This window comes from Macrotis lagotis, chromosome 5 (genome assembly GCF_037893015.1).
Source record: "Macrotis lagotis isolate mMagLag1 chromosome 5, bilby.v1.9.chrom.fasta, whole genome shotgun sequence".
Classification (NCBI taxonomy): Eukaryota; Metazoa; Chordata; class Mammalia; order Peramelemorphia; family Peramelidae; genus Macrotis; species Macrotis lagotis.
In genome coordinates, this window is record NC_133662.1 from 10001048 (window position 1) to 10026160 (window position 25113).

Consider the following 25113-nt stretch of genomic DNA (forward strand, 5'->3'; position numbering starts at 1 on the left):
AGAGTGGATAGCATACCCAAGATGTTTGATTGGGAACAATGAATTTATGAGGGTGGATTGATCAGAATGGAGAGTTTATGTTGAGGTTGTTATTACAATTCATCTTGTAATAATTATCCTTATTCTCCCCCCTCTATAGGAACCAAAAGGAAGTATGTGGAGTTTCAAAAATATGTCCTGACATATAGGGAACTGCCTGCCAACTCTGCCCTTGGGAAGGGGAGAGTCAGAGAGTTCTTCCCACTCAGTAGGCTCTCATGACCAGAATTCTGCCTCCCTCTCCTCACAAAGAGCCCTCAATCTATTCCATCCATGGCAAGTGATTCAGCGACCATTGTCACTTTGATAACCACTGTAGGTACACACAAACGAATGACTCTGTATCTGTTCTCAGTGTGAGTTGTCATCCTGGGATACTTCAAATCCCAATTGTCATGAATATACACTTCTTTGAAAAAATTCTATTAATTCTATTGTGTGATAAGACAGAGATGATCCTGCCAGGGACACCCTTAGAACCGTACTTATAAGTTCTCAGCACAGTAAAGGTTTTTAGGGAAAAAATATCTCAGCTCCTACCAAAGGTGACTTGGGCTGAGTAGTCTAATTTTTTTCCTTTTCTCTTGATAATCACTGATAAAGTATTCGTTTTCTTGGCATGGTATGTAGACAAATGGGATAACTCTTGAGTATGTGTATGGAAAAAAGGGAAGGGAATCCAGTTAAAAGAAAATATGAGGGGACTAAAGAAAGGCAAGCAGTGGGGTTCATAGACTCAGAAATAAATGGCCTTTTCAATCTAAAGTCTTGGTTTTTATGATGTGATAAAGGACAGTGTTGGGATGGATAAAGGGAAAGGGAGAGACACACAAAGGAAGCAGAATTAGGGTGAGTGAAAAGGAATAATATTATTATTAATCAGCACCTAGCACAATTCTTTTACATGTGGTAGTCATTCAATAAATAGTGGTTGAATAAATAAGAGAGTGACAGAGAGAGAAGGATGAAAGATGAGGAAGTAGGGAGAAAGAAGATAGTGGATAGAATACATATGGAAGTGGAGGTCTAGAAGAGAAATAGAACTCCACCATTTCTAATCCCCAGACCCACTGATTTAATATTAATCTCCTACTGTCACAGAAACTTACCTAAAGCCTAGGATTTTTGAGATGACTTCTTATCTATATGACCTCCCATATGCACTCTTCAGGGCTCAGTGGCTGCCTCACCTTTTGAGTTTTCTTCCTTTTTGCAGAAAGAAATGAATAGTCATATGAATTACACTGGATTCTTAATTTGCATGTTTGCGTGAACTAAGGCCCAGAGTTTCAGCATAGGGGAGAAGCTTGGGTTCCTCCTCAAAGAAGAGATGATATCTCTGTTCTCATGAAGCTAATGTGTTCCAGGGGAATAAAAAATGGATCACAGTATCTACCCATCTCTGAGGGTTAATGATTGAGTGGCAAAATGACAGTCAAGTTGGAGAGGAGTGTCAAGAAGAGGTCAGAGAAGGGGGATTATAAGTAAAGGAAGGTCAAAGAAAATAAGAGGAATGATAAAAATGGAAAGAAAAAAGGGTTAAGAAGGATAGAGCGAAGAATAGAGAACAGAAAGAAGAAAGAATCCTCCTTGTTTTGGACTCGAGGTCCCAAAAGGACTTGCAAATTTCAATTTGAATGTCTTCTCAGCAAGTGGGTGAGGAATCCTGTGAGAAGGTTGCTGGAATATGCACATCTCTTGTAGATCAGCCCTCCAGTGAAGGATCAATCTGGTCAAACTCTTCACTGTTGCTTCAAGGAGGGGGGGGGGACCATCACTCAAAAGGGATATTCTGAAAAAAGAAAAACTTTTTTTGGACATCTTGAACTAGATGTTTCATGGGTATCTTGAATTCTACACATATAAAATGGATCTTTTTCCTGTCAAATCCTCTCCTCTTCCTAACTTCCCTATCATTATAGAGGGGTACCACCATTTTCTCAGTTATCTACACTCACAACCTAGGTATTATTCTCAGTTCCTCATTTGCATTCACATCACATATTGAATTTGATGTTCAATCTTATCAATGCAATATTTTTCCATATATGTAGTAGTTATCACCCAGGTGAGGCCCCCATCATCCTAATGCTTAGATTACTGCAAGTCTTCTAGTTGATCTCTTGCCCAAGTCTCTTTCCACTGAAGTTCATCCTTAACTTGAATGCCAAAGTGATTTTCTTTTTTTTGTTTAGGTTTTTTTTTTTTTTTTTTTTTTTGCAAGCCATTGGGTTAAATGGCTTGCCCAAGGCCACACAGCTAGGTAATTATTAAGTTTCTGAGGTTGGATTTGAACTCAGGTATTCCTGACTCCAGGGCTGGTGCTCTATCCACTGCGCCACCTAGCTGCCCCCAAAGTGATTTTCTTAAAGTGCAGGCCTCAATATGTCATTTCCTTGTTATTCCCCTTACATACTCAAGAAACTTCAGGGGATTCTTACCTCAAAGATCAAGTATAAATTCTTTTGACTTTTAAAGCCTTTTAGAACCTGGCTTCTTTCTATCTTTCTTTCATTATATTCTCCTCCATATACTCCATGATACCACATTGATCATGTTGCCCCTCAAACATGACAGTCCATCTCCCACATCATTACCTTTTTAAAGACTGACCTCAATGTATAGAATTCTCTCCTTCCTGACTTCTCTGGGTTCTTATAAGACTCAGCTCAGATATCATCTTCAAGAGATCTTTCCTATGATGACTTCTGTACCCTCTCTCTGAGATTATATTCATCTCTTCTGCATGCATGTTGTATTTATAAAGTTGTTTGTCTATTGTCTCATTACCTCACATAATAATAAATATCACTATAAATAAATTTGTTATATAAATATAAAATAAGTAAATAAATATAATACATTTTAATGAATGCTTATTGACTGATTTACTATTCTTCAATTGCATTGATCATAGAACCAGAAAGAATTCTACATATTGTGTTTATCTCTCTATGAGATGATTGCTCACCCTAGAGCAGAATCTCTTTTCTAATCTGTTGATTGTTTTTAGGTCTCCCTCTCTGCTTGCCCTTATGTCTTTCTCCTGGGTCAGGAAAAGTAGGACAATTGTAAGAATTTAGTAGTTTGTAGATTGTGTAGAAGTGAAAAATTAGAATTTTAGATCCAGAAGAGACTTTAACTAGTAATACCTTAAGTTTCTATAGTAACTATAGAAAAATTGAGGTTATATGACTTGTCTGAGGCCATATAGCTAGTTATGGATGGGGTGGTAAAGGAAGCAACCAATTGCTTTTCTGTGGGGTCACTACCATAAAGAGGCTGATAACTAGATGTTTTCAGCTCTAATGAGAAGTATGCTTACTGATCTTTGTAGGTCACTTTAACCTTCATGAGTCTCAGTTTTCTCATGTATAAAATGAGAAGATTGAACTAGATAGATCCTAAGGTCCTTTCCAGTTCTAAATCTTTGATCCTGTTATCTGAAATTGAATGAAATTTGCTACCATTACAAAAGGAGACCTAAGTAATAATATCCTAAGATATAGGAATTAAGGGAAAGGGAAGTGAAGCTCCTCTTCCCCTAGAAATGCCTCTATAGATGAAAGACTCCTTACACCTTTCTTTCTGGGCTAAAGGAGGAATGATCTTAATTGAAGGAAAGGGGTATAGATAGACTTCCAAAATAAATAATATAAAATTAGAAAGAAAAGTAGGTGTCAGTAGACTGAGCATTGGACAGGGAATTAGGAAGATGACCTGGATAAGTTACAGTTCCCTCATCCAGAAAATAGGAATAATACTATCTCTTTTGTAAATCTTAAAGTACTATGTAAATGTTAGCTTATTATTCAATAAACAATCAAGTCTATACTAGGAAAACCCCTGTTGTGGCTATTTAGACTTCCTGGGGACCTGGAACCTTATGCCATGGGAGAATGAAATATAGAAGAGATGTGGATGGGGAAATGTAAAGTTAAAACTCTTTGAAATACATGGATGGGAGGAAACCTGTAACTTACTTAGCTCTTCGAGGAATTGTCCTAAAACAGAAAAAGAAATAAACAGGTCACAGTCAAATTTCCTGACCAGGTAATCCCTAGTCTGGTCTGATTGCTCTCCAAGCCTTTCTAATCTTTTTCTTTTTTGGAATCATCAGCAATCAGTACTAGCTATATTTTCACTCAAGAATCTAGAAATTTTAGCCCTCTTATTTTGGTAAGTATCTCCCAAGACCTTAGGGAGTCGTGTTTCACTCTGCACCTCATGGTGGATGGAGTTAAGTGACTTGCCAAAGGTCATACAGCTAAGTATTAAGTGTCTTGAGACCAGGTCCTCCTAACTCCAGGACTGGTGTTCCATTCACTGTCCCTTCTCATTTTTAAGACTCCACTGTTGATTGCTACTGAGATGCCCACTTTGACAGTCTACCTGCTAATCTTCGATGCAGCCAGTTGTAACAGATGATCATGGCAATGAGGGGTCCCAGAACTGGCACTATCACAAAAAGAGTTATCTTCCAGCAGGGCACTCTCAGGAAATGGGGATCTGAACATAGAATCACATGATCAGAATGACACAATTTTGGGGGGAAAGAGGCTTTGAAAACTACCCTGTAAACAACCCTGTAAGTAATCACCTTAACAACACTGCCCCTCAAACTTTGTATGAAGGGATTCAACTTGAGATAGGACTATAACTCTTTTCAACAACGCATTCCACATTTGGAAAACTCATTTCTAAATATGATCATAATTACCATATCAAATGTAAATCCTCTTCCAACCTCTGCCAATTTATCAAAATCCTACCCATACTTCAAAATTTATCTCAGGTACTATTACCTCTAATTCTTCTTTCATCTATTCATCCTACAATTATGTTTCTCCCAGAATTATAGAATATTAGCCCAAGAAGAGACTTTGGCAACAATTAGTCCAGATGAGACATTGCAAGCTCCCTACTCATAAGTAGTGCTTGAGATCTGAAAAACTCTACCAAACTCTACCAAACCAGTACAAATGTAATTGGGTATTGTTGTTCAGTCATGTTTGACTCTTCGTAATGCTATTTGGGAGTTTTCTTGGCAAAGATACTGGAGAAATTTCCTCCTTCAGCTTATTTTATAGGTGAGGAAACTGAGGCAAATTGGGTTAAATGACTTGCCCTAGATAAGTTGTCTGAGACCAAATTTGAACTTAGAAAGATAAGTAGTCAACTTCAGGCTAGGTACACTATCTATTGTGCCACCTAACTCCCCAGAAACAATATAACATATATAATGTTAATTTGTTGTTTTCTAAGGAGGTTCTGTTTGAGTTTGACACAACTGATTTAGGCCCCTCATTTGGCACATATTAGGAGCTTAATAAATGTTTTTTGAATGATTGATTTATTTGGGAGATGATGAAATTGAAGTCCAGAGGGATAGAGCGATTTATTCAAGATCTAATTCCAGTAATGAGCAAGTCCCACTCTACGGTATTTACTATGTTATAGGGAATGTTTGTTTTAATTTGGAGGATTTTAGGTTACATTGTTGGTGTTCAATAATCATATATATGTCCCTTCTTTATATCCCACCTGCCAGCATTCCAGTGGCTGACATAACCGTTGAATGAAATGAAATAGAGAAATAACTATGTTCTTATTCACATTTCCTATCCTCCAGCCCCTTGCATTTATCATCTACCAGTGGCCCTATCAACTAGTGAAAGAGGAAGATGAGGCATGGTTGGTGAAACACAATTTTAATTGGGGAGAGAGAGAGAGAGAGAGACTGAGAGACTGACTTACCAAAAGTTCGGTGGAGATTCTCTGAAACACAGGAGAATAAAAGATACAAGTTTAGATTTGATAGACATTAGGCCTGGATTGCTTCTCCCTCTTTTTAAGAAATTTGATATCAGTTTTCTTTCAATTGTTCCTGGAATTATTCAGTTTTGAAAGGGAAGAGGTAATGAAGCAGAGAATTAGAGGGAAGTTTACCTTCTTTGGAGACAATAGAATCCAGGGAAATAATGCTATCTCTAAAGAGAAGGAACTGGATGAGAAGTCTTCTTGTAAGATCATAGGGAGTTTTTTAAAAATGAAAAATTTTCCAAGCCAAAAGAACTTAGCACCAAAAAGAACTTTAGCAATAATCTAATTCAACTCTTTCATTTTACAAATGGAGAACTTGAGGCCCAGAGAGGCTAAGTAATTTTTCCAAAGTTTAAAAGTTGGAATAAGAACTTTTTACTCTAAGCTAAGAGCTCTTTCCATTACTCCAAAATATGTTGGTGCACAAAGGGCTTTGGAGGAGAGCTAGAGAGACTATAAGAGTAAAATAATTTTAGTATTCAACAGGGCATATACAACAGCATAAATCAAGAACTGTCCTCACCTCTCCCAATCCCTCCCACTGGAATTGAAACAAACAGTTCCTGAGATTGATGGGAAATTTCCAGCTTCACTTAGAGTACCATAATGAGATAGGGGTGTGCAGAACTTACCAATCTCTGCTTGGAGTTTGCCTAAAATAAAGAAACAGAGACATATTTCATTCCTGCTTTGCTAGACTCTGAAGTTCAAGATCACTTCTTCCCAATATCCCTGTATTTTTATAGTTCAGGTTCTTTGCTACCTGGGAACCCCTTCATTCCATTAATATTGTTCCTCCCCTCCTTCACAACTTGGACTTAGAAAACCTGGAGTCCATTTTGATTGAATTTTCACTTTGGCCCCAGCCCCAGATATTTGATACTTCTGCTTTGGCCCCAGCCCCAGATATTTGATACTTCTGTGTCAAATTTTGTATTTGTACTGATTGATATATGACCCTGTAAATCAGGGTTGTCTAACCTTACTTTTAAAAGTTTTCATTGAGGGGTGGCTAGGTGACGCAGTGGATAAAAGCACAGGCCCTGGAGTCAGGAGTACCTGGGTTCAAATGTGGTCTCAGACACTTAATAATTACCTAGCTGTGTGGCCTTGGGCAAGCCACTTAACCCCATTGCCTAGCAAAAAAAAAAAAACCAAAACCAAAACCTAAAAAAAAAAGTTTTTATTGAAAATGTAGATAATATATTTTGGTTTGCCATTTTAGTGAGAGCTCTGTGGCATTTAGTAAACCTATGGGTGGTCCCATAAAATTGCCCTGTGGGTCACATTTTGAACAGCTCTGCTGTAAATCTTTGTTTCATTCCTTTCTTTTTTTCTGACAAACAATATATTTTAATTTATTTTAATTTTTTAAGTATGATTTTGGTTTATTTATATTATTACAATAATTTTTTATAAGAGTAAACATAAACCCCCTTCCCCCTCCAAGAAGATGAGAAACCTCAAGAATGGTGAGAGAGAGAAAAAAATGTACTTCAGTCTGTGTTCAGAGCCCAATGGCTCTGTCTCTGGGGTGAGTTGCTTTCTTTATCATAAGTCCACCAGAGAAGTTACTTCAATATTTTTTCACAGTTGCTATTACTTACTGTATTTCCCTCTACTCTATTCCTCTCTACTCTCATTTATTCTATTCTCTCTCTCTCCTTTCATCCTGGCCCTATCCAAAAGTGTGTTATATCTAAGTACCCTCTCCCACAATCTCCCTCTCTTCTATCACCTATTCCCCCCCTTCTCTTCCCCCATTTCCCATTATCCCATCCCTTTCTTCTCATTTTCCCTAGGGTAAGATAGATTTCTATACCTTATTTAAGTGGGTATGTTATTTCCTCTCTGAACCATTTCTGATGAGAATGAAGGCTCACTCATTTCCCCTTGCCTTCCCCCATTCCACTCCACCGAAAAAGCTTTTTCTTGATTCTGATGTGAAGTTTCTTAGCTTTTTCTTCCTCTCCTTTCCCTTCCTCCCAGTACTTTCCTTTATCATCCATTGACTCCAACTTTTTACTATATTATACCATTATATTCTGCTCTCTATATACTCCTTCTAACAGCTCTTATAAATGAGAAACTTCATATGAGTTATCAATATCTTCTTCCCATGCAGGAATACAAACAGTTCAATATCATTAAGTTCCTCATAGTTGGTCCCTCTCTTCTACTCCCTCTATGGTTTACCAGAGTCCTGTACTCGGAGATCCTGGTCATCTCACTAAGAAAGTCTGAAGTCCCCCTGTTTCATCGAAAGGCCATCTTTTCCCCTGAAAGAGGATGTTAAGTTTTGCTGGGTAGTTGATTCTCGGTTGTAAACCAAGATCTTTTGCCTTCCAGAATATCATATTCCAATCCCTATGAGCCCTTAATGTAGATGCTGCCAGATCCTGTGTAATCCTCACTATGGAGCCTCAGTAGTTGAATTATTTGTTTCTGGCAGTTTTTTATAATTTTCTCTTTGATGTGGGAGCTTTGGAATTTGGCTATACTATTCCTGGAAGTTTTTCTTTGGGGATCTCTTTCAGGAGGTGGCCAGTGAATTCCCTCAATTTCTATTTTACCCTTTGCTTTTAGGATCTCAGGGCAATTTTGCTGTATTATTATTATTATTATTATTATTATTATTATTATTATTAGGTTTTTGCAAGGCAAATGGAGTTAAGTGGCTTGCCCAAGGCTACACAGCTAGGTAATAAGTGTCTGAGGCCTGATTTGAACTCAGGTACTCCTAACTCCAGGGCCAGTGTTCTATCCACTGCGCCACCTAGCCGTCCCTGCTGTATTATTTCTTGAAAAATGAAGTCTAGGCTCTTTTCCTGGTCTTGACTTTCAGGTAGCCAAATAATTTTTAAATTATTTCTTCTGGATCTGATTTTGAGGTCGGTTGTTTTTCCAATGAGATATTTCACATTTTCTTCTAATTTTTGGCTTTTTTTTTTGGCAGAATTTTATTTCTTTCTGATTTCTTGTAAAGTCATCACCTTCCTTTAGTTCCTTTCTGCATTTGAAGGAGTTATTTTCTTCAGAGAGCTTTTTTATCTCCTTTTCCAGCTGGCCAGTTCTTCTTTTTAAGACATTCTTCTTCTCTTTTGCCTTTTGTTTTCCTTTTGTTTTTTTCCATTTGGCCCAAAGTGGTTTTCAACATGTTTTTTTCTTCAGTATTTTTTTTTTTGTATTTCTTTCAGCAAGCTTTTGATTTGGTTTTCATGATTTTTCTGCATCACACTCATTTTTCCTCCACCTCCCTTAATTGCTTTTCAAAATCTTTATTTGAGCTCATCCATAGTCTGAGCCTATTTTCTATTTCTCTTGGAGGTTTTGGATATCGAAGCTTTGATTTTATCATTATCATGAGTATATGCTTTTATCTTCCTTGGGACGAAAGTAATTTTCTATGGTCAGATTCTTCTTTTTCTGTTGTTTACTCATTTCCTCAGCACAAGACTAATTCACAGTACTTCCAAGGCTTTGGGTTTTTTTTGGGGGGGGGCACACCCCACTGGGACCTTTATTCCTCCAAGGTCTTATGCTCTTGCCTGTGCTTTGATATGTAGATGACCACAGCACTCCCCTCTGCCCTGGAGCTGGTGTAGCAGTTCTCTCACCACCCCTTCAAGCTATTTCCAGTGATCCCTGGGCTGGGCTGGACTGGGCTGGGCTGTGCTGCAACTGGGGCTTTTTTTCAACTCCTGGTCCTGGTGAAACATACCTTTCCTGAGGAACTTCCAAGTTATCTTGGACTGGGAAAATATATCACTCAATCTTTCTGTGGGTTCTGCCCCTCTTAAATTTTGGCTAGAGTCATAATTTGATGACTTTTGGAGTTTTTTGAGGAAGGAATTCCTAGGAAATGCTGCCTTCATGTCACCATCTTGGCTCCGATCCCTGTTTCAGGCCTTTCTGAGTTTAATGTGAACTACTATGTGAGGTTGCAAGCCTCTCAAAGGCATGTGAAAGCATGATTTCAGGGGCACAAAACACACGGCTTGACTTTTCCTCTGGCTAAGGCCTGAAAATTCACACTTTTGTGCTGAAGTCAGCTCAAACTGGAGAAAACCAATTATGACTTTTTTTTAGGTTTTTTGCAAGGCAAGGGTATTAAGTAGCTTGCCCAAGGTTACACAGCTAGGTAATTATTAAGTGTCTGAGGTCAGATTTGAACTCAGGTACTCCTGACTCCATGGCCCGTGCTCTATCCACTGCGCCACCTAGCTGCCCCCAATTGTGACATTTTCAATATGAGCATTTATTCCTCTGAAATAGACAAGAACTATAAATCAGGGCTTGATTTATTGTTTTGTTGATTGTCTAGACTTAAGAAAGTGTTTGAGAAAATGCTAATAATGTAGATTTGAAAGCAGTATAAATTTCTGGAGAGCTCATAGTTCGATGTCTAGCCTTTGAACTTCAATCTGATACCATTAAAAAAAATGAGCAGGATACAGTGGAAGGTTCCAAGATGAATAAGATATATTAACAAGTTGAAGGTAGAATGTGAGACTAGTAGATTGGAGTGGGGGTGGAGGAAGACACCAATTAGACTTCGTAATTGGGAGACTAGGATTATGAAAAACTTTACCTCATAATTTTGCCAAAGTCAGGAACCATGACTTTCCTCTTAGTATAGAGTTCTGTACATGGGAAGTACACAGGAATACTTAACCATCCAAGTTCTAATGACCTCCCTTTTGCAGATCATTCCCAATTTACTGACCCCTAAATTACTTTATCTTGTATTACATACCTCTCAGTCTGTTCTGCATGTAGAGAAAACCAAGGCCAAGGGTGATTTGCAGGATGAGAATTGGCAGGACAGCAATAAGAACCAGCATTCCAGGATTAATCCAATAAAATGGATCTGAAATGGGGAACAGTTATTAAGGTTACTTTTCTGGCAACCTAATCTAAAGTCCTAAAACTGCTGTTATAGCTAGAAGAGATATAGACATCAATTTACTTCCTGTCTTCAGGAAGGAAATATTTAAATCTAGAGGTTCTTTAGGAGTCATATAGTTCTACTATCTCATTTAACAAGTACAGAAACTGAATGAAGTCACTGGTACAGGTTCACACAGGAAATGTCAGAGATGGAATTCAAGTCTCAGTGATACTGTTTCTCTTAAAATTGTCCATTCAGTTGGAAATTTCTCTTGGAGAAGGGAACCCAAAACTTATCTTAATCACATTTCCAGTATCTACCTACCCCTTACTTTCAAATAATTATTTTTAGAGTTGGAAATTACCTTAAGAGTCCCTCTTCTTAAAATTCTTGAAAGAATTAGTATAATTCCCATTTATTTTCTTCCTTTAACAATTATACTGGGTCAGCTTAGGTGGCGCAGTAGACAGAGCACCGCTTGGGGCTTCTGAGTACTGCGCAAGCTTTTCCTTCAAAACCATGGCACATTTTTTAACACATTTTAGACAAGTTTTTTATCATCCTCCCTTGAACCTTTACATTAAAGTTGTTAAATTTAGTTTGAGAACTTTGTTAGGTATGTAATGTCTATAAAGCACTAAATGCCAGCTAAAAAAAGGAGAATTTCTCCAGCTCTCTATCCTATGTATCAGAAATTGGTACAAAATCTGCAAGTATTTTCATGGTGAGGAAGTGAACAAACATTTCTTATAACACCTATTATGTAATGAGCACTGTACTAAGCACTTTACAAATATCTCTGGGATCAAATGTGTACTTTTTGTTTGTTTTCATCAATGAAACTGCAAGATGATATGTTCAATTGTCCCATAGTTTCTTTAGTTTCCTTATACATGAAAAATTTCTCCTGACTTCCTTGGCTTCTTTTAAGGCCCAGTTAAATTTCCCCATCATCTTCTGGGAGCCTTTCCTCATTCCCCTTAATTATAGTAACTTCCTGCTGTTGATTATCTCCAATTTGTCCTTTTTATGTCTTGTTTGTATATAGTTCTTTGCATCTCCCATTAGATTGTAAGCTTCCAGAGGGCAGGGATCAAGTGGTTTTATTTTCCTTTTTTTTTGTATCTCCTAACAACACAGTGCCTGGCACATAGTAGGTGCTTAATAAATACTAGTTTACTGACTGAACTTAGATGAGTTCCTTTAAGGGCTATCTAGAATGAGTTTTTTTTTTTTTTTTTTTTGCAAGGCAATGGGATTAAGTGACTTGCCCAAGGCCACATTTGAACTCGGGTCCTCCTGACTTTAGGGCTGTGGTCTTTCAGAAAAGAATCAGAAGGTGATGTAAAGGGAACACTTGAATACTATTTTTTAAAAATCTAGGGGTTTTATCTAGGTTTTTAAATGAGTCAACATTATGATATGGTTATCAAAAAACTAGTATGATTTGAAGCTGTCACAGAGACACAGTTTCTAGGAACAAAGAGATGAAAGTCACATTGAATTCTACCCTGATCAAACTGGAGATAGAGAATCTAGATAAGAGATCATTTATTTGGGGCCATGAAATATATGTTCAAATATTTGAAGGGTAATCATGTAGAAGAGGGATTAGGTTTATTTTATTTGGCCTCAGAGAGACCAAGAACATTGGATAGAAATTGCAAAGAGGCAAATCATGTTAGGAAAAACTTTCCATCAAAGCAATTCATGAGAAGGGGCTGCCACAGGAGGTAGTGAGTGCCTTCTCCTTGAGGTCAAGTAGAGTCTGTATGATCACTTGTCAGGTAAGTTATAGTGGTTATTCTTATTTATTTATTTTTGGTATGGGTTGGGCTACATGACCACTGAGATCTCTTCCTCTGGATTTCTGTGATTCCTGGTGAAATATGTTGCTATTACAATTTGGAGTTCTTTAGAGGTAGAAGAGATGAAAATGAATATATGAAGGAAATGGAGGTAAAGTATTAACCATTAAAAGATGTAAGCTTTTGCCATTGTTATAGAAAGAAAACATTTTGATGTCTAAAAATAGGAAAATTTTTGTTTTAATTAAAACTTGTAAGATATATATATATATATAAACAATTTTCAGATGGATTTGAGTAATTTTTCTGGGATAAATATAAAAATTCAAGTCACTATGCAAATGTCATAAAATGATTATCACTTGTATGTGAACAGAATAATTATACTTTAAAGAAGCAGAGAAAGAATTATTATTAAAATGGATAAAAGTGGACAGAGATGAGTACAAAAATACAGGCTTAAGGACACAAAAGTGTTATGGACCATATTAAAGACTTTCATTTTTAGAAGAATATAGTATTTTAATTCAAGATCAATAATATCTCAATAGTATATCAATCAATTTGCATACAGTGGTTTAATTACTGCAGAAGGTAAAATTTTAAAAATGAGAAACCATATATACTTGGAGACAGATGCATGATTTTAAAAGGATCATCAAACTTACAGGGGGAAGTCTGGGGAATTCTTTTAAGGGAAAAGTGTGTTTCTGAGAATAAAGAGGATTTTTTATTAAAGTCACAGTAAAAAGAGTAACCTGACATAGAAACCTGAGGCGAATAATGAAGCCATATCTCTGGGCTTAAAAAGCTGCATGATCAGAGATCTATGGGTTAGAAATAATCAGCTGAGAGAAGGCTCCACCTGATTCCTCGATTGGTGGGAGAGAGAATTGATTTCATTGAGCATGAGCTTCAGGAATGGTTGTTGGCAAAAAATGATTTGCTGATAGCACTCTGCTGTCACTTATGGTTTGCAAAGGAAAAGCTAAAAGGAAAACAGACCAGCTTCTTTCTCTTCAGATTTATTTGCCTTGGTTAAATGGCCTACTGGGATTCTTTGTACTACTGTGAGTTCTGTTTTGTTCAGAAGATAGAACATTTGGGTGAATGAGCCCAGAGGTAGCCAGTCTGATGAGCTTGGTTCTCTGGTTTAAAGGGAATTGCTTTTTACATGCCTTTTTTAAGGATAATTGTAAATTGAAAGAACTTTTATTTATAGTAGTATAGTATAGTATAGTAGAGAATTTATCTACCTGAAAATGACCAGCAGATAAGCAGTTAGCAAAAAAAAAATCATTTTTTGTTTCATAGATGATCCCGAAACGAAAAATGATTTGCTTATAGCACTCTGCTGCCACTTATGGTTTGCAAAGGAAAAGCTAAAGGGAAAACAGACCAGCTTCTTTCTCTTCAGATTTATTTGCCTTGGTTAAATGGCCTACTGGGATTCTTTGTACTACTGTGAGTTCTGTTTTGTTCAGAAGATAGAACATTTGGGTGAATGAGCCCAGAGGTAGCCAGTCTGATGAGCTTGGTTCTCTGGTTTAAAGGGAATTGCTTTTTACATGCCCTTTTTAAGGATAATTGTAAATTGAAAGAACTTTTATTTATAGTAGTAAATTTATCTACCTGAAAAATGGCCAGCAGATAAGCAGTTAGCAAAAAAAAAATCATTTTTTGTTTCATAGATGATCCCGAAAAGACCAATTAGATCAAAGTCTAAATTTCAGAGTGAATTATCCCAAGCTCCATCATGTGTTTCTTTGACAGATTTCTGGGTACTTTTCCCCATGCATACTGAGCACAATGGTGGGAGAACATGACCAAGCTGTTAAAATGTAGATTGTGTTATATTTTATTATTTTTTTTATTTTCCTATATTGATACTAATTAGTATTTATATAGTGTTTTAAGATTTGCAGAGTTCTTTAATATGTTAATTCATAGATATATATAACACCATCATTATTTCTTTTGCCTTTTTTGCTTAAGTATATGGTTATGTTTGAGATTTAAAAGTGTTTTATTGTGAGTGACTGTTTGTATAAATAGAAAAAGTATATCAGTGAGGATTCACAATCTAGAGTTATTGATACAACCTTAGACCTAGAGACAGGAAGACTTGAGTTCAAATCCATTCCACTTACTAGCTATGTGACCTTGGACAAATTACTAAAATAATTTTAATGATAACAACAACAACTAACAATTATATATGTGCTAAGAGTATCTTATTTGATCTTCACAACAGTCCTGGGAGGTAGGTGTTATTATTATCCACATTTTACAGATGAGAAAACTAAGGCAAACAACAGTTTGTAAAATGATGATGATAGTAGCATTTGCCAGAATTTTCAAGAGGATCAAATGAAGTAATATATACATACATATATATATATATATATATATATATATATATATAATTTTTTTTTAGTTTTTTTGCAAGGCAAATGGGGTTAAGTGACTTGCCCAAGGCCACACAGCTAGGTAATTATTAAGTGTTTTGAGGCCGGATTTGAACCCAGGTACTCCTGACCAGTATACCAGTACCATGCCAGGAAACAGAATCATTTCCATTTGATTGTCTTAGAAAGATTCTGAAGATCACCTGGTAAGATTAAGGTCCTTTCTCAAGTTAAACTGCCAATCATTCAAACTCTACCTCAGAGGGTACAACTCCTATGGGCTATCCATAGGAATGCCAAACATATGTTTATCTAAAAACAGGAATTCACATAGTGGTCAGAAGAAGTGATACAAGGACATTCTCAAGGTCTCCCTGAAGGACTTTGGAATTGATTGTGCAGCAAGAAAGGACCATCCAGCATCAAAGAAGGTACTATGTTCTTTGAGTGAAGCAGCATTGCAATAGCTCAAAAGGAATGTGAGATGTGCAATTTTAGAGACATCTTCCCTTTAGATGTTCATATGGACTATTTGTGCCCAACATGTGATAGTCTTTTTGAACTCATATTTGTCAAATCAACCACAGGCAGATGACTTCTTGACTCCAACACAGTGATGTCATTTCAGTGTAGGACCACAACTACTTGAATGGTTTGTTATTTCCTTCTCTAGCTTACTATACAGATGAGGAAACGTAGGCAATCAAATGACTTGCCCAGGATATACTTCAATTGGCTGGAATTTCCATTCTATGGAAATATGAATTTCCATATGCTATGCTGAGAATTTCTAAGATCCCCAAAACTCAATTTGTACCACAGTAGCAAACCAGAAAAAAGAACATGTATTTTAACAGAAAACATTTTATAAAAGCAATAGTGTCAGTGAATTACATGAGATTCAATTGTGTTCAATTTTTCATGACCCCATTTGGAGTTTTCTTGGAAAGGTCCTGGAGCAGTTTACCATTTCCTTCTTCAGCTAGAAAGTATATAAGGCCAGATTTGAACTCAGGAAAATGAGTCTTCCTGACTTCAGGCCTAGTGCTTTATTCACTACACCATCTAGTTGCCCTTTACATGATATAAATTAAATGCACAGCAAAGGTAACTATTCAACAGCTCTTTGATTACTAACATCAAGGAAGCTTAAAAGGGGAGATGCAACAGCTATGTGGCACAATGGATAGAGCACCGGCCCTGGAGTCAGAAGTACCTGAGTTCAAATCCGACCTCAGACACTTTATAATTGCCTAGCTGTATGACCTTGGTCAAGCCACTTAACCCCATTGCCTTGCAAAAAAGAAAAGGGAAATGCATGTTCCCAAAGAAATTCACCATTGTCATAAAGCATTTCTTATATAAGGTCGAAATAGAAGAGGGATTCTTTTCTAGATGATAAAGTCTTTCAGCTGCTCTTGTTTGTGGATGGTTAAGTGAATAAAGTACTGGACCTGGAGTTAGGAAGACATCAAATTTGATCTCAGGTGCTCTTGCTAGCTGTGGGACCCTGGGCAAGTTATTTAACTTCTGTCTCAATGTCCTCAACTGTAAACTAGGGATAACTTTCTTCACAGAACTCTCATGAGGATCAAAAGAGGTAATATGAGTAAAGTACTTTGTTTAGTGCCTGCCACATATACTTCAAAACATTACAGGACCTCTTTGATAAGACAAATGACATTCAAAAGACTTTGTTTAGTGCCTGCCACATATACTTCAAAACATTACAGGACCTCTTTGATAAGACAAATGACATTCAAAAGAGATGGTATTAATAACAAATGCTGGAGGAGTTGTGGAAAAACCAATACTTGAATTCAATGTTAGTGGAACTGTGAACTGGTCTAGTCATTCTAGAAAGTCATTTGGTATTATGTTCCAAAAGCTATTAAATTGTCCATACTCCTTGACCTGGCTTTACTGCAACTATCCTCAAGAGATTAAAGAAAAAGGATTGAAATGTATAAAAATATTTATAGAAGCTCTTTTTGAAGTAGCAAATAATTGGAAACTGAGGGCATGCACATCAATTGGGGAATGGTTGAACATGCCATATATATTATATATATATATATTATATACATATATAATATATATATATATATATATCTCATAAGTGACTCAAGGGCCAATGGGGAGACATTATGAGTAGCAAGTAGTATTTAGCATATTTATTTATTTCTTTTTGCTTTTGTTTTTTTAGGTTTTTTTTTGGCGAGGCAATGGGGTTAAGTGGCTTGCCCAAGGCCACACAGCTAGGTAATTATTAAGTGTCTGAGGCCGGATTTGAACTCGGGTACTCCTGACTTCAGGGCCGGTGCTCTATCCACTGCGCCACCTAGCCACCTCAGTATTTAGCATATTTATAATGATAGACTATCTCTCCCCCCAACCAAGAAGTGATATATGAGATATATTGGGGAAATATGTAATCAGAAAAGGAGATGCACTAGTCAAGGGACAATAATAGAAGAAAACAGTTTATATAGATTAGAAAAACTTATCCAACATATTAGTTGCATTCCACTTGGAGGATTTAAGGGAGGAAAATTCACAGAGAAGTCCTGTTCTTATGGGCATGGCTAAAGATTAGATTTCACTGAGGGAGGGAATACCTGCATCTGAGATCAGAGGTCCCTTAAAATAATGAAGAAGGAAGTACTTCCTCTCTCTATAGCCTGTTATTTTTTTAAAAATTCTGTTTCTAAGAAGAGGATATATCTCTTATACTGAGATCATTCATTTCACTTTTCTGTGGCCTAAGTTCCTCAAAGTAAAATAGATGTAATGTATATTGCAAGCTCTTCACAAATTTCTTTGAAAAGTCAAAAAAAAGATGAAGACTATGGATGTACCATGTGTTATATGTATGGTAATAGTTCAATGACCAGCTTAAATTCACAATGTTGGATTTTGGCTCAAATTCTTGGCTCTATCTCTTAAAATGTCTATTGCCAAGGGCAGTCATTAAACATCTTTGGTCTTCAATTTCTTCATCAGTAAAATTAGCAGGTTCTCTATGGTTTCTTCCAGTACTAAATGGATCCCTAGCAATGCATTTATTATTATTTAGCAGCTCTTTTTTAAATATAATCCTATGTTAACATCCAGAACTGTCTCTATTCTTAATTTGGCATACAACCTATATAGCCAGTGGGAAAGCCTTTTAAAAGCAAAATAATGAGCAACCTTCCTGTTGGCAGAGAGAACAGAAAAGAGGAGAAGAACTGAGTAAGCATCTGGAAAATCTTGACGTTTCATCACAGTGAGGTGTCTTTTCAACCACACCTGTACAAAACATTTAAAAAGAAGGGATTTTATTATGCTTCTATTTCCATAGTTACCAAAGGAGCACATAGAAATAGTGGTCAGGGTATAGTGAATTCTTTAACCACAAGCAATCACTTAACTGAATTCAATAAACATTTATTAAAAGTAGGCCCCAAATGAGTGATCTCTTCTCTAGATTCCCTACCTCCAGTTTGATCAGGGTAGAATACATTGTGACTATCATCTCTTTGTTCCTAGAAACTATGTCTTTGTGATAGCTTCAAATCATACTAGTTTTTTGATAGCCATATCATAATGTTGACTCATTTAAAATCCTAGATAAAATTCCTAGATTTTTAAAAAGTAGTACTTAAGGGGCAGCTAGGTGGCGCAGTGGATAGAGCACCGGCCCTGGAGTCAGGAGTACTCGAGTTCAAATGCGGCCTAAGACACTTAATAATTACCTAGCTGTGTGGCCTTGGGCAAGTCACTTAACCCCATTTGCCTTGCAAAAACCTAAAAAAAAGTAGTATTCAAGTATGTACATCATCTTCTGATTCTCTTCTGGAAGAAAGCAAATATGGTTCATAGGCTTGAGACTTCTGAATATTGCACAAGCTTTTTCTTCAAAACCAAGACACATTTTTGAACAAGTTTTCATCATCCTCCCTTGTACCTTTACATTAAAGTCGTTAAATTTAGTTTGAGAACTTTGTTAAGTATGTAATGTCTATAAAGTACTAAATGTCAGCTAAAAGAAGGAGGAGGAGAATTTCTCCAGCTCTTTATCCCATGCATCAGAAATTGGTACAAAATTTGCAAGTATTTTCATGGTAAGGAAGTGAAAAACATATGATGGGCACTATACTAAGCACTTTAAAAATGTTAACAACCATTTATAAAGTACTATACATATTGTGCTATATAGTACTTTACATATTGGACCCTCACAGAAACTCTCTTGAGGTAAGTAGGGACTATTATAGTTGCCATTTTATTGATGAGAAAACCAAGACTGCCAGAGATTAAATAACTTATCCTGGGTTTCACATGAAATAAGTTCCTGAGGCTGGGTTTTAACTCAATGTCTTCTTGACTCCAAATCCAGCTTGCTATACTTGTTGCTACCTACTTTGAAACAAAATAAAACATGACAAATAATTCAGGGGGTACTTGTCAGGCTGTGGAATGACAAGGCACAAAATATTGGACTCTGGAAATATTAGACATTGCAATCATCCTTAAGTACTTTTCTGCTATCTATATACCACCTTATCAGATACAGACATAAATACCAAGTAACTGTGACCATGATCCCTCTAAACAGGGGTGGGGAATCTTTGATTCTGCCAAGAGTCATTTGGATATTTATAGTATAATTTGCAGACCATACAAAATTATCAATTTAAAAATTAACTTGCTTCATTTAATCAGACATTTAATTAACTTACCCCTAAAAGCTCCTAGATTTATTGAATTTTTAGTCCCATCTATAGTTGCTGTGGCAGTGCCAGACCAAATGATTTCATAGGCTGTATACTTCTCAACCACTGCTCTAAGACAAGCTGGAGATAACAAGGAGGACCCCAAAAGAAGTTTCCAAGATTATCAGCTAAATTCAACCCTTCAAAAAGCGAACCTACCCTCCCAACTCCTTCCTCTCCACCACAAAAGCAGCTAGAGACAAAACAAATTGCTAGAGACAAAACAAATCTAAAAGGAAGTCAAAAACAAACCAAAGTGACTGAGAAAACAAAAACTATTTGCCTGCTAAAATGGAGAAAAGTTAAAAAATAAGAAGGATCCTGCTCCTAATTCAAATCTGAATGAAATTTTACATCAGGTCTTTTTCTGTGGTCTTTTATTTAGTATAAGTTCATCTGTCCATGTCATTCTCCCAACTCAATAGAAGGATAAAATATAAACTCTAGGGCAGGCCTCTAGAATGAAAAATATAAACTTTTGACTTTCAAAGTCTTTCAAAACCTAATCCAAATCTACCTTTCTAGCTTTATTATACTTTACTCCTCTTCCTATATTTTATGGTTTAGTCAAACTGATGGTCTTGCTGTTTCTGACATAAATTATTTTATCTCCCCTCTTTTCCTGACTGATCATCTCACATACCTGACACATACTCTCTCCTTACCTTTACCTCATGGAATCATTTACTCGGCTCTAATACCCATATCAGTTCTGTCTTCGGCATGAAGCCTTCCCAGATGCAACTTGATTTCATTTTTGTTTTTGGATGTCCATTGCCCAACAGTGCTTGATATACAATGGGTATTTAATGAATATTTATTGAATGACTGATTGATTCATCCTTGTTATTTCCCTTTCTACACAATTCAGAGGAATATTTAATAAAAATTTTATAAATTTAATTGTTTTGTAATTATAGAAATATATCTTTAAGAAGCATGGGATTCTACCTCATCTTTCCCCTTTTAAAATAATATTTTCATAAATGTAAATTCTTTTTAAATCAGGAGAAATCACCCCAATTTTTATTATATTTATATAATCTGCAGTTAATGGCACATCAATTAAGACAAGCTTTGGCATTGATTTGACATTCCATAAGTAATTTTTATATTATATATATTTTTCAAGGCAATGGGGTTAAGTGACTTGCCCAAAGTCACACAGCTAGGTAATTATTAAGTGTCTGAGGCCGGATTTGAACTCAGGTACTCTTGACTCCGGGGCCGGTGCTCTATCCACTACACCACCTAGCTGCCCCATTTTTATATTATATGAAATGAAAAGAGACTCATTACAATTTAGAGTCCTGAGCACGAATTTTAAATGTACTGACATTTTAAATATCCCTTCTCTGTACCCATCTTGTCTTTTTGTAAAACAGTTTTCTAAATAAAACCAGCCTCTGCTGTTGGAACTTCCTCAGAATTATGTGTTCACTTTAACTTAGTCTATCTATTTGTTAGGAAGAATAACACATTTAAACATAGCTTTAAAGTTTGCAAACACTTTTTATGCAATATCAATGAATTAATGCACAAGCATTTACTTCTATGTGGCAGGTAGTATACTAAGGAGTGGGGAAGGCAAAAGACAGGTAAAAAACCAGTCCTCACCTTCAATGGAGTTCACAATCTAATGAAGAATGACAATATATGAACCCCACTATGTACAAACAAGTTATATACAGGATATATTGGAGATAATTAATAGAGAGAAGGCATTAGAATTAAAAGGGATTGGGAAGGGTGACATGGTGAAATATGTACTTTAGGAAGATCAGTTTGTTAGTCTTGGAATGAAGTGATGAAAATGAACTTGGATGGTGGCAGTGTCAGATAAGAGAAGGCAACATTTATAAGAGTTGTTAAATGAATAGGACTTGGCAACTGATTTTATATAGGAAAGGGCTGAGTATGAAGAGCCTGATTGAGAGGATAACAGTGACTCTGAATGTAACTGGGAAGTTAGATGGAGCAGAGGACTTGATGAAAAAAGATGAGTTTAATTTTGAACATGTTGAGGTTTAAAGATGTCTACAAACAACTAATTGAGATGTTCAATAATCAGAGAAGTATGAATGTAAGAAAAGAGAGATTAAGACTAGTTAAGTAGATCTGAGAATCTTTAGCTTAGAGTTATCAGTTGAAACCATTGGGAGATGATGAAATTACTAAGTGGAATGGTATCCAGGGAAAAGGACATTGCCCTGTGGGACACCCATGGTCAGCAAGCATGATCTATTCTAGATGAAGAGCTAAAAGAAAATGAGAAGGAGCAGTAGGACAGGCCAGAGGAGAACCAGGACAGAAACCTAGGCAGAAGAGAATTAATATGAAGGTGATCTCTTTTGAGTTTCATGAAAGCTTAGTTGAGGATGAGGAAACAGACTTGTAAGAGGTTTGGTTCTGAGCCTTAGGCTTCCTAGATCTGAATTCAGCAACCTTATATGCTGTTCCACACTGCCTTTTTACCTTGTAGTACTTTCTATTTAGTAAAGTTCTATATCAGAGATTAAGAGTGGAAGAGAAATCACATAGTCCAAACCCCACATTTTACAGATGATGAAACTGGGCTACAGAGATAGAGCTATGATTCAAATTCTAGTTCTCTTACTCTAAATTAATTCCTATTTACACTAAATTATGGTACATCATCCTGACTCCACCTCTCTTATCTCTGTTGATATTTGCAAAAGTCTGGAAAGCATTATGTAGAAAGATTTTGATTTTATTTAATACAAAGTTAGTGACACTTTCTTTGTAGAAGACCTAACAGTACTTGCTAACCATTTTTAAAGGATCAATTGTCTGTAAGTTTGCTCTTGAATAAAAATTTGAAAAAGGAATATATCTTTATAGTTTTTAGATTTTTTCATATTAGAATTTTATATATATATATATATGTATATATATATATATATATATATATATATATATATATATATATATATATAAATTTGATAGTCTCAAACCAAAAAACCAAAAAAATAAAATCTTGGTTAAAAATAAAATAATCGGGGTGGCTAGGTGGCACAGTGGATAGAGCACAGGCCCTGGAATCAGGAGGACCTGAGTTCAAATCCGGCCTCAGACACTTAATAATTATCTAGCTGTGTGGCCTTGGGCTAGCCACTTAACCCCATTGCCTTGCAAAAACCTAAAATAAATAAAATAAAATAATCCATCCAGGAAGGGAGAAAGAGAAAAATATAGGCATGACACCATCCTTTTCTCCTACTAGATTCATAATATTTCTTTTTAACTGTTAATTCCCTTAGAGAAACTGTTTATTAGCTTTGATTTTTGTCTATAGCTTCTGCAGATTAGTAACATGATTTCTAATAATGTACTAAATAAAATAACACTGCACTAAAATAATTTGATTTTTATGGCATTTGTTGTGTCAGAATTTGACCAGCATATGGATTGAAGTCCTATGAATTCTTAGAATATTGGAATTACTGATATTCATTCACAAGTTAGAATAAAAGGACATTCCAAAAAAGGACAGAAATTGCATCCTTGAATAATGCTTAGCCTCTATTGATGCAAACAATTGGAAATTTATTATATTTGCAATTACTTTCCATATTGTATTTTTTATGCTCTCTCTGCTCAATTTCTCCATTGGTTCAACTATTAGAAGAGGAATGAAATTTCAGAAGGAAGTGTTAGCTACCAAAATATAGCATTTAATTTCAAATAATGCCTGACCTTCCACCTTCAGCTCCATTGCTGCCTCTTCTTGGTATGAGTGATCTCGAAAGAAGCAGGTATATCCTCCCTCATCAGAGAATCTCACATGCTGTATCTTCAGGGCTACTTTCCCTTCTCCTATGGCCTCCTTAACCAGTGTTGTTCGCCTTCGGTACTCAGGTGCCTGCTCTCCATCTTGATCTTTCCCATTTCTGTAGAGATGAACCACTCGAGAAAAGGGAGGCCGATACCAGCCCACCTCCATTCCTGTTGCGTTCTTACTGGGTGAAAGGCGGCATGGCAACTCGATCTCATCCCCTACCAAGGCCCTGATTGGGTGAGTCGGTCCTATCACTGTGAATTGTCCTGTTCAATGCATCAAGAGAAAGAAATTAAGGAAACCTCAGCATGGAAACATATATCTGGTGCAGTAAAGGGAAGAAGAAGGTACTAAATTGCCAGACAGATTATCTATTTCTATCTATCTATCTATCTATCTATCTATCTATCTATCTATCTATCTATCTATCTATCACCTGAATTTCCAAAGGTGAAAGTGCTTTGTAATCTCTTGGCATTTAATTACCTTAACTCTTGCAACAACTAGACTGGCCCTTTTTTTGCTTACCTCACTTAATTCAAACTCCTTAGCCCAGCCTTGAAAAGTCCTTTATCAACAACTGCTCCCTTCTACCAAACAGCACTCATCTTGATTCTCCAGCTCAGTCTCTCTTACATATATCTGGCCTTACAAATATCTTACATAATCGTGCCTAACTTAGATGCCCTCCTTTATTAACTTATGTCCCCCTCTTCTATCAAACATACTTCAACATTTCTCTCCTGCAGGAATACATCTTAATTTATTCCCACTCTGGTCTTTACTCTGCATCTTCATCAGCACTTATAGATCCAGATTCACTATATTATTTTACACTTTTGATATATGTTGCTTTATGATTGATTATTATTAATTCTTTTTCAGGGTTATATTAATTCTTTTTCAGGGTTATAATATTTCTCCTCAGTTAGATGATAAGCATCCTAAAGGTAAAAATTGTGTCTTTGGGAGATTATCAAGGGAAGTGACCAAGGACCCTGTGTCTTATTCTTTTTTATCTTTCTATTGTGTCTAATAAAGGACTTTGCTTTTTTAAAAAAAGAATCTAGTTGACTAGTCAATTAACTAGTGGAATAGAGCATTAGCTCTCAAATATGATATAGAAATTGACCTCTTCTCCCTGGGGTTCTCCTTGAGAAGAAGAAGGAATAGTTATTCCTTACCTGAGTGGCTGGAAGGAAGCTGTAGAAGAAAAAGGAAGGAGCAAATGAGGTAGGTAGAAAAAGAGAATCTTGGTAAATTCCACATCTTTGTTGACACTGGAAACAGGGAACTAAAAAGGTTACAGAACCTCAGACACATGTCCCTTCTGCCTGCTAAAAGACCCTGAAGGAATGCTTTTAGAAGTCATCATCAACTTCAATTGCCCCATCCCCTCCCTTCCCACACTGCAGCTGTGCCTATGAGATTGGTCCCACATTACTCTAGAGCCAACACAAAAGAGCTACAGAAAGAAGGGAAGATGAGTGCTTTCTCCTCCTCCCCATCAAAGGAATGGAGCAGACACTGCCTGGTACTAGACCCTCTGACTCTTGTCAGTAGCCTGGGCATCTCCTCTGCCAGAAGA

At 36.4% G+C, this 25113-nt stretch overlaps 1 protein-coding gene across 1 annotated transcript; it reads right to left on the reverse strand.

Moving 5' to 3' along the window:
- Positions 1-296: 296 nt before the first annotated feature.
- On the reverse strand, positions 297-24794 carry MOG (myelin oligodendrocyte glycoprotein). The gene is made up of 8 exons (XM_074189583.1): positions 24710-24794; positions 23444-23791; positions 10619-10732; positions 6495-6515; positions 5797-5817; positions 4432-4548; positions 4023-4043; positions 297-352 (listed from the first exon to the last, which is right to left on the reverse strand). Exons 1-8 carry the CDS (start codon positions 24792-24794, stop codon positions 297-299), a joined length of 783 nt encoding a protein of 260 aa, XP_074045684.1.
- Positions 24795-25113: the final 319 nt, after the last annotated feature.